This window comes from Eptesicus fuscus, chromosome 5 (genome assembly GCF_027574615.1).
Source record: "Eptesicus fuscus isolate TK198812 chromosome 5, DD_ASM_mEF_20220401, whole genome shotgun sequence".
Lineage (NCBI taxonomy): Eukaryota > Metazoa > Chordata > Mammalia > Chiroptera > Vespertilionidae > Eptesicus > Eptesicus fuscus.
Genome location: NC_072477.1, coordinates 25745811 through 25759100, shown reverse-complemented (window position 1 = coordinate 25759100; position 13290 = coordinate 25745811). Strand labels below are relative to the sequence as shown.

At 54.8% G+C, this 13290-nt stretch overlaps 1 protein-coding gene across 1 annotated transcript in view; it reads left to right on the top strand.

The window, feature by feature from the left end:
* SMOC1 (SPARC related modular calcium binding 1) overlaps nucleotides 1-11234 on the top strand; it is a 135672-nt gene extending 124438 nt beyond the window's left edge. Inside the window, exons 11-13 of the mRNA XM_054715470.1 lie at nucleotides 5742-5986; nucleotides 10434-10487; nucleotides 10951-11234. Of these exons, the coding sequence (XP_054571445.1) occupies nucleotides 5742-5986; nucleotides 10434-10487; nucleotides 10951-10964 (313 nt within the window). The 3' untranslated portion in view covers nucleotides 10965-11234. The remainder of the gene's footprint in view (nucleotides 1-5741; nucleotides 5987-10433; nucleotides 10488-10950) is intronic.
* Nucleotides 11235-13290: the final 2056 nt, after the last annotated feature.

Genomic DNA, 13290 nt, shown 5'->3' with positions numbered 1-13290 from the left:
GAAACCACATCCGGGCTCTCCTGCATCCGCTCAGGGTCTGGCAGTTAAAGCTGGACATCAGCTGAGGCCAGTGGGAAACAGTCCTACTCGGGACAGTGGAAGAAGGGACAGGAGAGATGCTGGACAGTGCTGAACACAGGGTGTCTTCCCTCCCAGCCCACCTGTCAGGCATGGAGATTTTAGTTTTGCACACACTCTTACATCTCTGCCCTCCCCTCATATAAGCTCTGTGCTGGGTTCTGGGGACATTCGGGGACAAGGGCACAGCCCTTGGTCTGGAGGAGCTCCTGGAAGACGAGATAGCTAATCACGTGGTTGCACTTTAAAGTCAGTATAATAATAGAGGCAGATAAGGTGCTGCAGGGACTCCGGGGAGGGAGGGCATGTGAGAGAAAGCTTTACACAGGAGGCGACATTGGAGCCACCTCTTCTCTTACGAATGGGAAAATGCTCTGACTTAAATGGACCAGGGGTAAGGGCATCCTAGCAGAGGGGGCCACAGGGGTAGTGAGTTATGAACAAGGTAGGTCCTTGTGGAAGGAATTGCAAGAAGCATGGCTTACATTGGGAGTCAGGCTGTGGCCAGGCAGGAGATGAGGCGGCAGAGTTGGGCGGTGTCCAGATCATGCTGGGTCTTGTGATTCAAGGCAAAGAGGGCAGCAGCCAGTTGGGGCAGGAAGGCTACACGATGGTCAGTGTGAACAGTGAGGAAGGATGGACTACAGCTATGGGGAAGGGGTGATGTACTGAAGCTTTAGGAATGAGATCGATAGGATCTGAAGACTTCTCAGATGTAGGAAATGGAAGAGAGAGAGATGTCTACTTCCTTTTCTGGTCTGCTTGCCTGACCTAGAGGGAAAGCAGTGCCACCCAAATCTAAAAATAAGTAGAATGGGTGACCTGGAACCGTCTGTGGCTGGTGCATGGGAGGGGCTGGCCTAGTGTCTTTTCATGGCAGCCGTTCTCAATGAAGGCATCTTGGATGATTGAATTATCATCTTGGTCCTTCCCACCAGGGCTTCACGAAGCAGAGTTCTCCCTTAGATCAGTCCTCCCGTGGCACCCAATTAGCCTTTATCAGTCCCAAAGGCAGAGTTCTGAGATCCCAGCTGGAGGACTGTGCTTGAGTCCTTTCTTCACTCACCCTGGAGAAAGGCAACTGTGTGGCGAGGTGGGATGGGACATGTGAGCCTCCTGGGCCTTCTGTGGTCCCTCAAGGAGAGACTGTCTTTATTGTGGTTTCCTCCTTCCTGCCCAGTGTGGTTACTTGTTGATGGCCTTGCAGGAAGAGGCTGGAATGTGGCTGACTTGGCATTTCCCAGCCCCGCCCTCCCGCACAGCTGGCCAGGCTGGCCCCAATGCCAGATGCAGCTCAGTTGGTCTGTTTGGTTTGGCCAGTGCCTCCGGGCCGTCCCACCTCACCTTCTATAAAACTGCTTGGGGCAGCAGAACTGGGCCCACGATCTTGGCCGAAGCAAGTTTCCTTGTGGTACTAGTAAATGGGGCTGGCTCTCCAGCTGTGCATTGCAGCCAAGGCCTGGCAGGGCTCAGGCCCCAGAAGCAAAACTGAAAGTGCTGCAGAAGGGTGGCACCTGCCACCTCTCCACTTGGGAGAAGACTCTTGGAGGCCAGTCAAGGGGCCTCTGGCTCTAGCGGGTTTCCTTATCCCTGGAGGCAGGAGTCAGCAGGACAGCCACCTAAACAGCCCAGAGACAGGGCATTTCACTGTGTCTCTCCCACCATATCCAAGGATACCTGAATGCCCTACATACCCAATGGTCCCTTTTGGTAGAAGTGGGACTTTACCTGTAGGGAGGCTGTGGCGTGGACCAGCAAATTGATGCTAAGTGATCTGAAGCGACCATTGCACCCTTGAATGCCTGGATCCCGTCTAACCAGCTTTGAATTCCAGTAGTCCTGGTCTCCAGTGGGTATCATGTGTGCACGTGTGAGAGAGGGGTTCAAAGTTTGATGCCAGTATAAGCCTAGAGCTGGGAGTGCAAGTTGTCAAAGTATTGAAAGGATACTATAGAAAGCTGAAAGAGCATGGGGGGGCGGGGACGTGGGGGGGAGGTCTCAGTAGGGTATAGCCTGGAGGCTGGGGTAAATTTGCCTAACTATGATGGAAAGGGCTCCAGTCAAGACCACTTGAGAGATTCTTGGAAACTCTGGGAGGGGCCCTCCTGGCCCCCTCCTCGCTCTGTTGGGAAAACCTTAGCTCCCCTTAGTTAACAGAGGCCTCCTGTCTTCCACTTGTGCCCACGGCTGGTTTGGCTGGCCCAGGACGCTCAGCCGATCTCAGTTTTAACTAAATCTTGTGACGCTTGGTAGGCCTGGGACTTAACGCTGTTAAGAAGCCAGAAACCTGATTTACATAGTTTTAAACCAGGTGCCTCCAGAGTTTTCTTTTTTCTACTATGTTTTGTTGGAAATATGGAAACTACCCCGAAATCCTTCTGTGTTACTATGTTTTGTCTCACCCCATCTTCTTCTGGAAGGTTCATGCTTAAACATTCTTCGGGGTGTGGTGAGAATCTCCTTCCCTGTAAATCAAGGGTTCTTTACCTGAGTCTGTGACCTTGGACGAGGTTTAGGGGGTCCAATAAACCCCGAAAATCTACTGAGTCCTGTGTGTGTGTGCGTTTTCCTAGGGAGAGGGACTCTAGCTTACCTGGGTTCTCAGAAGGGTCCACCATCTCCCAAAGCTAAGAAATGCTTGTTTTAAATGCATTGGGAGCTTGGCCTGGACAAGGCGTTGGGTTCCAAGGCAGGACCTTAGCGCTGCTGCTTCCTGTGGAGAGCCGAGCTCTGTATTTGACGGGGAGTGTGAGCGTCTGGAGGTCAAAGAAGTTCAGAGCCGAGAGTCCTACACCAGCTGGGAGGAGGGAGGAAAGAGGGGGACCTTCAGGCTCCACAGGCAGGCTGGGGCTGTGTCAGTGTGACAGAGAGAAGGGGGCATTGCTTCACGGGACCACAGAGGCCTCTCCTCTGCAAGTGTCCTTGGAACCTCCAGGGGCCAGGTCAGGAGGCAGACCAGGGGAGGCCAGCAGTCGGAAGGCATGGCTGCTCCGGGCTTGAGGTTCTGGGGAGCAAGGAGGGCAGGAACATGGCTCTCTGGACAAGGGATACAGGGCAGGAAGGAGAGTCAGAGGAAAGGGAGGGAGAGCCCTGCCGGTGTGGCTCAGTGACTTATGAACCAGGAGGTCAGAGTTTGACTCCCGGTCAGGGCACATGCCGTTTTATAGGCTGCATTCCCAGTAGGGGGCATGTAGGAGGCAGCTGGTCAATGATTCTCTCTCATCATTGATGTTTCTATCTCTCTCTGAAATCAATTTTTTAAAAAAGAAAGGGAGGGACAAGGGAGCAGGAGCAAAATGACTAACTCTCAGCATGGGAGGGAACTCTCAGGAGTTGTAAAGTGAGAAGAGAGGCTTCTTGCTGCAAACGAACCCAAAGGTAGGTGCAGGGCGCTCCGTCAGTGGAGGTGCTGAGAACTGGGCCGGCGGGAGCCCCAGGAACACATGCTGGAGGCAGCGAGCCGCTCCTGGCAGGGCGTCCAGGCGGGATGACCTCATTCCTTCCCGTCTCAGCGACTGAGACTTTATTATTCCAGCCTCTAGGTAGACATTACGCTATGCTGAGCCTAAAGGTTAGCTGCCTTTGCCTGGGACGCTCATGGTCCCCTGGCCAGAGGGCCCTACCCAGCCCCAGCTGCCCTAGAGAACCCCCGGTGGGAGTAACTGGGACACCTCTCCTGGGGCTCCTCTACCGTGGATCCTCCCTTGAGTTTAGGGGCTCCACAGGGAGCTGGCCACCCTCCCCTGCACTATGAGCATCCTGACAAAGAATTTTCTGCTGCCCACCTGGTACACCCTGCAGGGGCAGGCTTGAAAATGAATGTTGCAGGTAAAATAGACACCCAGGTGTCTGTACTGGCAGAGACAGAAATCTGAGCTCCGCGTTGAATAACTGCAGGCCTGATCCGAAGGCCTCCCCAGCCTGGCTTCCAGGACAGACGAGCGGATTCCCAGTGAGCCTGAGGTAGCCCGTGCCTCCACCTTCCCAGGCCCTCCCGCCTTAAACCTGTCAGGATGAGGTCCCGCTGGCAGATCCACTAATTGCGTTCTCTTGGAATCAGTCCAGGGTGCCCAGGGGGCCTGCCCAAGACTGCAATCCACTTAATGAGGACTGGGCATTTAGCAGTAATGAAACTTCTTTTTCCCTAAACGTTGAGGTCACTTGGGGGTAGGAAGCGGAGGGAGTTTGCTGGCTTGTCCATAGGGGAGGGGTTAAGGGTGGTCCCCTCCCATCTGGAAAACTCAGCAAACCCCAGCGAGGAACCCCAAGGCATTGGCAAGTGCCCTGAATATTTTTCTTGCCAGGCTCAGCTGCAGAATGTTCTGGCGGGCCCCGAGCCCCTGAGCTAGGACCCCTTTGGAGCAGGGAGCCCCTCGGTCTTGCTTCTGACGCATGGTGGTTACCTGTCTGCCCCAGCGCCCTGCAGACGAAGTATTTGGATGTGTGGAACTCCCAGGCTCCGTCTTACGCCCCCTGCCAAGGGAAGGTTGGCCAGGAGTCTGAACACGAGGGCCTGGGCCCACCCCTGACCTCCTGCCATTAAGCTTCTCTGTGGACTCACCTCTAGTGAGTCTGGGACTGGCCAGTTTTAGAAACTCTGTTTGTATCCATACTCACTCTCGAGGCTTTGGCCTTCTGGTCAGAGACCTCGGTGTCCCCCTGAAATAGACCAATCACTGGCTTTCAAAGTTTTAAATATCAGCTAGCACCCGGAGTCCTTCTGGGGAGAAGATGAGGCATCAGTGACCAAAACGAGGGGTAAGCCGCGTGTGTGGTTACAGTGCAGGCAGTGTCACTGTGTGGTCACCACATGTTTGTGGCTGTGAGCCATGCCCGCAGCTGTGCCGCACACACCAGCAGGCTGTCGTGGTTCCTCTGGTCCGGTGCTTCTCAGCAGAGCCGCTGGCCTTCAAGTTAGCATGTGGCGCGCCAGGCCCGCCGGGACCTCCTAGCTCAACTTTCTCTGTGAACTCGCCTCTAGCAGGCCTGGGATGGCCAGTTTAGAACCTCTGCTTGTGTCCCCCCTAACGGCCTTCTCTCAGTGCCTACGGGACCTGACAGTGATGGGCCACAGGAACGTCACACTCCACACCGAGTTCGCCCTGCCTGCTTTCCTGTCCGGGGCTCTGTGTCGCCGAGCCAGTGAGCAGCTTGGGGCCAGGGGCTGCGCCTCCCACTCTGGAAGCCCTCCCGGGACCTGGGGGTGTGGTACCCACTCGGAGCACCCTTCCCCATAGTCACATGCATTTGAGCCACATTCATACATGTTCAAGTGTGAAGAGCAGCTTGTCTGGCAGGGAACACTAGGCCAGGAGAAGGACAGTTCAGGTCCAAGCTGTGGTTTTCTCAGGTGAGTTAAGTCCAGCCAATATATCTGAGCACCCATCTTGTACAAGAACGGCTATGGTAGAAAATGAAGCAGATTCATGTGATAAAGTCGCCCACTGGACTTGAGCCATCCAGGCTGGAGACTCAGGCTGGAGAGGATGCCTTAATTCTGTGCAGGCTGAGCGGGTCTGGGAGGTCTCTGGCTGGAGGAGCCATGTCTTCCTGGCTGCCCGCAGCCCACCACCTGAGCTACGGGAGAGAATCTGGTGGGGCTGATGGTTCCTACGGCATCTGAGCCGTGCTCTCTGGGGTGGGGGTGTCTGCCCGTGGCCCAGGTTCTCAGAGCCGGACCCCAGCCACACCCTGGAGGAGCGAGTGGTGCACTGGTACTTCAGCCAGCTGGACAGCAACAGCAGCAACGACATCAACAAGCGGGAGATGAAGCCCTTCAAGCGCTACGTGAAGAAGAAAGCCAAGCCCAAGAAATGCGCCCGGCGTTTCACCGACTACTGTGACCTGAACAAGGACAAGGTCATCTCGCTGCCCGAGCTGAAGGGCTGCCTGGGTGTGAGCAAAGAAGGTGAGTGCTCGCCCCTGGGCTCCTGGCCTTGCAATATGTGCCCCACCAGGCCCAGGGACCAAGGGCTCGCCAATCAATGGGATCCCAGCTGTGACCTGGGAGGATGCTATGCTTCATGCTAGATGCCTGCACACTGGAGGAAGCGATGAACAAGGTCCCCATCCTTCCTCAGACATGAAAATGTTTACAGATGTTGTGATAAGTGCTATGAGAGTGTGTTAGGATAGGCCAGGTGCAGACCCACACATGCAATGGCTCAGCACAGTGGAAATTGATTTGTCTCTTCCACGTAACAGTTCAGCAGATTCCAAGTCATTGTGTGTGTGTGTGTGTGTGTGTGTGTGTGTGTGTGTGTGTGTGGTGAGTAGGGGAAGGAAGGAGCAGGGATTGCTGCATACTCTGAAATCCCGGCTAAGAATGGCTGTGCCATCTTTATCAGGTGGCTTCCAAGGTCACCGTGAGGTCATCTGCATCCCCAGTCAGGGGTAAAGCATGGAGCAGTGGATGCAGGGAGTTTTATGGGCCAGCCTGGAAGTGACACACGTTACCTCCCGTATTTCACTGGCCGGAACTCAGTCACTGGACCACACCCAACAGTAAGGAAGGCTGGGAGCCCAGCAGGATGAAGAGAGGATGGAGCCTGGCCAACATCTAATTATCTCTGTCGCAGGCAGACAAGTACAGAATATCGTAGGGACATAGGTAGGGGCACCTAAATCAGCATGGGGCCAGGCGGCCTTGGAAAACTTCTTGAAGGAACTGATGTCTAAACCAGGGATCAGCACACCCTGGCTGCGAGCCCAGTCTAGTCCGTGGCCTGTTTTCATATGGTCTGTGAGCAAGAATGGTTTTTGTATTTTTAAAGGGATGTGATTTTTTTTAAAAGATGAAGGAATGACAGAGACAGTACATGGCCCACAAAGCCTAAAATATTTGCTATCGAGTCCTTCACAGGGAAGTTTGCCAACCCTGGTCTAAACCAGTGCCTGAGGAATGAGTAGGAGCTGGCGAAGCAGACAGGCCAGGTGAGGGAAAGGAAGAGGGCAAGTGCAGAGGGGAGGACACCGAGTGTGAAAGGAACTCAGAGGCGTGAGAGTGGCTGCAGTGCATGTCTGAGGACAGAGGGGAGGGGCGGGGCAGGAAGCAAGGTGAGTTTCAACTTTATAAGGTTAGTGGGAAGCTGTTGAAGGGGCTCAGTGTGAGAAACTATAGATCAGTTTTGCTTTAAAAAATAATTCTGGCTGCAGTGTGGGAGACAGAATGGAGATGAACAAGGTCTAGTACCCAACAGGAGGCTGTGGCATCATCCAGGCAGGAGGTGAGGGGGGCCCAAGTTATGAGAAACCCAGTGGGGATGAAGAGAGTGGGTGGGTTTGAGAGAGGCAGGACGTGGTCGCTGAGTGGAGATGGGGATGATGGACAGCTGGACGGGGATCCATTCTCTGAGGTGGGCGGCATGGAAAGGAGAGCAGAGGGCGCATAGGGGCCAGGGAAGGCACCGAGCATGTTAGGGCGTGTCAAGTGGGATGCGCCCGAAGATGAGACGATCTGTAGAGCAGGTGAAGGGTCTGAGCTGATGGTACTGACTTGGGTGATGCTGACTTATTTGAAATGCAAGCTTTGGAAAAGGTGAGGCCACCTAGGAGGAGACCCGAGGCCTTTCCTTGTTCTAACCCTCAGTGGATGGTGTAAACCCAGGGACTGCATGGGCAGTGGCTGAGTCACCACAGGTATCCAGTTTCAGGACCTGCCCCCTCCATCTCTGGGTTTTGGCCCCGATTCTGGGGTGAGTGACCTCATCACTCTGGGCACTTCCATCTGGTGAGGATGCCACTTGGTGTCCCCAGAGTTCTCGGAGTCACCAGTGTCATGGTTCAAACCCTGCCTCTGCCGCAGACTAGCTCTTTCGCCACCCACAAACTACTCAGCCCCTCTGGGCTCCAGTTTCTCCATCTGTAAAATGGGCATAACTAGAGCATCTACCTTGTAGGGCTGTTGTGCCAACTCAGTGAATGAGAGCATTTATCATAATGCCCGAGACATTGAGAAAGCCCAATAGAATGTCAATATTACTGTTCTTCTTCATGAGATTCCTGCCTCTGTCAGTAGAACTTACCACACTGTGTTGCACTTTACTGTCTGTTTCCCCTTAAAGCCATGGACTGTGCCTTTTCAGTTCCTTACCTCTAGCACCGTGCATGGTACCTGGTAGCAGTCCATTAGAACCTTGTCAACTGAGTGAATGAATGGATGAGGGGGTTGCCCCTGGTGGTGACATCCTGCTTCGACACACATGGAATCTGTGCTTTTTCACAGAGCACATGTAGAGGCCAGTATTGGAAAGAGACCACCCAGTGTTAGTGTAGACCCCAGGCCTAGCCAGGAGCACTTCTGAGCAGAGCAGGGATGGACACGCAGAGGCCTGTAGCAACTCTGCCCTTGGTCCCCTGCCCATGAGGGTAGTTATGGTCCACACAGCACCCAGGCCTAGAGGAGGCAGAGTGTGGTGACCTCGGGGCCACTCCATCCTTGCTGGGCACCAGGTAGTTGACAATCCGGCTGCTGCACAGGCCCTGAAGGCAGCCCCCAGCTCTGCCTCTTACTAGCTCTGCAATCTTGAGCAAGTTACTTAAACTCTCTGAGCCTCAGCTTCCTCACCTGCAAATGGAGATGATATTTACTTCATAGATTTGGTGTGAAGATTTAACAAGATGGTGCATGTGAAGAGCTTAGCCCAGACCTGGTTCGTGGTGAATGTACAAAAGCAAACTAGTAGTAATAGGGGAACACACACACGGACTAAAAGCAGCTTCCCTGGTCCCTCTGCTCCAGGAGCCTCGGAGGCCACTTGGGTAGATGGTTGTAGGGAACGGAGCCCATGCCTTGGTCATCTGGTGTCATGTGCTGCCCTCTGGTGGGCTGAGAGGGGATTGCATGCCAGATGGGGGCACGGAAGGGTTTGGGGAAGGACGCAGCATTTGGGGGTGAATGTAGCTTTGGGTCTGCGGGACCAAATTTTTTGGAAATGACTCCTGAACACGGACGGGTATTTTTAGCAACCAGACTCCTCACAGGAGTAGAATTCTCTGTAGCAGAAAAACGCTAGGCCTCTTTCTTAACTGGCTCTTCCCAGTTTATAAAGCACCTTTATCAGGAATATTGTCACCCTCCTATGAGACAGGCAGGGTGGAGACTAGTTCCTCCATTTTTGAAAAATGGCTACTTCCCCTTGAATTGTGCTGGCTGCCGCCTGCTCTGGGTCAGGCCCCTGTTGCCCGCTGCCTCCTTGGTGGTTCGGAAGCAGAGAGCCAGGTTTGAGTTTGCTTCGCCGCAAAAAAGCTGTGTCCTCTCCAAGCCTCCTGTGGGGATAATTTGACCATTTTCCAGCTGTCACATACAATTGCCATGAGGAGTGCATTGCTGGACTTATGTGAGGGGACTAGCACGGTGAGCCTCACAGGGAGAGCTGGTTGCTGCTGCTGTGAGTCCTTCTCGTCTCAGCGGGTGCGTGGGGCTGCGGAAGGCTCAGTGCGGAGGTCTCAGCTCAGGACTGGGAGAAGCCTGCTGGCTGGAGCCCAGGAAAGATGGCGCTGCCACTTCCCACCTGCCTGTCTGTCCATGTAGCATTGGCTAAACCAACATCTGCCCCGTGCCCTCTCCCTCTCAGGTCTTCAGGAAGGTTAGCATAACTGGAGGCACATGGAACGGTGGGCTCACATGACCAGCGGGTGGCATGGATCCCACCACGCTTCATACTCCTCACAGCCCTCTCTCAGCCTTCACAGATTCTCCATCCTCAGGGTAGTCCTGTGAGAGGCAGAGCAGGAGCAGCAGGGCCTTGGTCCTAACTCCCATTCTTCAGATTTACCCAGAGGGTGATGGACATGCGTAGTCACATGACTCCAGTCACATGACTCCTGGTGTGCTGCCTCCCAGCTGCCCACTCTTCCTTTAGAAGACCTGGGCCCCGCAGGAGCCTCCCTGTGGGGCGGGATGGGTGTTACAGAACACACCTTGGACCCCGGTTAAGTCACTCAACCGCTCTGAGCCTCGGTTTCCAGATACATCAAGTAAAAGGGAGGGACCAGCTGGTCGCAAAGATGCTTCCACCGCTGACATTCTGTGACTTGGGGAACCAGGACCAAGAAGGTTATGCACGTGTCCATCGGCACCAGAGCTCTTCTGAGCTAACAGCTGAGGAGATCCCAGAGAGGCCCCCGGTGGGGCCTGGCCTGATGGAAAAGGGACTTTGTTTGAAGGTGTTGGCTAGCAGTGAGCTCACTCAGGCAGAGCAGGGCTGCCGGCACCCACAGAACCGGAAGCACAACGCAACCCCTGGCTCTTTCCCACGTCCACTCCCTTCTGGGGCGAGAGGGGATGGAGAAGAAGCTCTGCCAGTTCTCTGGGTCAAGGCCACTCGAGCGTCATATGTTCCTATTTGTTGCAGGTGGTAGTCTTGGCAGCTCCCCCCAGGGAAAACGAGCAGGCACAAACCCATTCAGTAAGTTGCCTTCTTTCTGGGGTCTGCTCTATGGGCCCCCTCGTGCAGCTCTGGTACTGCAGCGGGAGTGGAGGGATTGGCCAAGGAACCTAGCCTCCCATTTACTTTCGTTCTCTTTTTGCTGAGGATACAGGAGAAAGGTTGGTTAGTGCTGTGAGGATCCCACCATCCCCGCTTCTGCCAGCCCCGGTTGAAAGGCTGGCATCTGGGAGAAGTGTGGTTTGTGCAGAGAGCAAGCCAAACTTGTTCCAGTTGCCGTGTGACGATGCCTCCTGGTGGCAGAGAATGGGCTGGTAAAACGTGGGCTTATCTGCAAGTGTAGGCTACCTGTGCGCTGCCCCGGCCCATTGTCTAGCAGCAGGTGGAAAAGGCTGCTCTTTTGGGGAAATGGATCCGTGCAGTTGGATTTCTCATAAACCCAGCTCTACCCTCTTCTTGTTTACCCCCCACCCCTTCTCAGTAGGACGCCTCGTCTAAGAAGCAGAAAACCAAAGGGCAGGTGGCGAGACCAGGGAGACAGGACGGATCACCAGACGCCTGACCTTCGACCTTGCCACGGCCCAGCCACATCCCATGTAACATGAGTGGTGCCCACCCTGTTTGCACTTTTAATAACTCTTATTTGCGTGTGTTCTTTTTGGTTTCATTTGTAAACACCAATATCTAATACCACAGTGGGAAAAGGAAAGGGAAGAATGATTGTTTGTTCTCTCTCTTATTGTAAGTTTTTGGATCTGCTACTGACAACTTTTAGGGGTTTTTTTTTGGGGGGGGAGGAGGGAGGTGTTGCGGGACTGAGAAGAAAGAGATTTATATACTGTATATAAATATATATGTAAATTGTATAGTTCTTTTGTACAGGCATTGGCATTGCTGTTTGTTTATTCCCTCCCTCTCCCTGCTCTGGGTGTGGAAGCTCTGGCCACACGGCCCAGCTTCCTAGGACCCAGGGCTGAGTCCCCAGCCCACCTGCATTCTGTTTGGAAACTGACCCCGTGTGCACCTGGATGGGGGCCCTGTGATTATATTGCAGACACCCCCAGTCCTTTTTGGTGGGAGGAGGGAGTCGCCCCACGCCGTAGCTGTCAAGGTTGGCAGGCCACATCGCCGTTGGCCTTCTCAAGGGAGCATGGGTTGGGGGAGAGGCGGGAGTTGCCCCTGGAGCGAGGGAAATGGGCAGCTGAGACACCAGTTCTCCGTGTTACCCAGACCCCCAGGTGGCCCCGGGCCCATAGGCAGACCAGGATCCTAGTGACCCCTGTGCAGATGTCCTCAGAGGATTTGCATTGGATCAGTTGCAACATTTCCCCCCACATTTAGTACCTACTCTGTGTAAAACAGGAGAGGGAGGGCAAAGAGGAAAAAGGCACACAGTGGGGCTTTTATGTAGAGGTCAGTATTTCAGCCACGGAAGGAGGAGGACAGAAAGCATCGTTGGAGAGTGCAGGGCCACAGAAGGGCTCCTCCCCTGCAGGCCCGCAGGGGAGGCTTCTGAGACCTGGCCCTCCAAGGCTGCCAGGTCACACTGGGTGTTCCCTCCACTCTCCCCGCCCCGCCATCTCAGTGATCAGCGCAGCCTGAGGGAGGAGTTGGGTCCAGCACCTCATAGGTAACCGAATGGTTTTATTTTTTAACCCTGAGGTTCTTCCTGTTTCCTCAAATGCTTTTAAGGGCTTCCAGGCTTGAGGCCAATTCCAGCAGGACCCTGACCTTGGGCCTCCTACTTCTGCCTCTCCTGGAAGTGCAGGAATAATAACCACCTGGGGGAATACAGGCCTGGCTTTCGTCAGACCTGTTCCCAGGGTTCCCGTGGGGGCTGCCCCGCCTTCGGGCAGAGCAGCTTCCTCTGCCCAGGTGACCATGCCCACTCAGACAGAGAGCAAGTGACGCTTAGTGCCTCATCCCAGGAGCAGCCGTGGCAGCAGGGAGGGAGGGCGGGTCCCCCGGGGCTGGTGCCCATATCGGCTTGCTCTTGCGAATCTGGCCTCACCTGGCATCGCGTCCCAGTGTTCCCATAGGGGCACCCACCTTGCAGATGGTGTATCCCACCTGGGTCTGGAGAGCCGGCCCCTCAAGGCCTGGCTGGGGGGAGGGCCCGCAAGGAGGAGCATGGCCTTTTTGACATGATCTGAAGGTTCTGGCTGTCCTGGCAAAAGCCCTAGAGTTCGTCTCCAGAAGACTGGAGTTCCTACCCCAACATGGGCATGTGGAAAGGCAGCCCTCGCCCATTTCCACCCGAGAACTGGGCGTGCCGGCACTGGACGGCCCTGCCGGGAGACCCAGTCCCCTTTGGGGCCTGCGGGAAGCATTCAACACGGAGAAGGCGCCTCCTGGAGAAACCCAGCTCTCCCCTGGCTTCCTCCTCCTCACCTGTGTAGCTGTGCTGTGTGGTTTTCCTTTGTGAGGAGGGAGGGACACTATTTGTAGCTTGTTTTATGACAAATAAAAATGGGTAAGCCTTGGTGGCCGTTGCCTCTTTCTTTGGGTGGCTTCTGGGTGGGCATCATTTCCTAAAAGGTTGAGTTGTCCCCAGCTCGGGTGCCCTCCACGCTGATCCTAGGAAGTCCCAGCGGCTGGAGGGAACCCAGATGGCCACGAGGTGGCACCATACTTTGTTGTGAGGACACTGACTGATCCCCTTGCCCTTGCCTACAATGTCTGTGTCCTCTTTGTAAGTTTCCTTCTTGCCGCCATCCATTCAGCTGCCCCCTCCAAACCATCCTGGAGAGGACAGAACGTCTGGCCGTGCTTTGGGGGTGGGGCTGGACATGGGGGCGGAGGGATAGCCCATCCCATGGCTCCA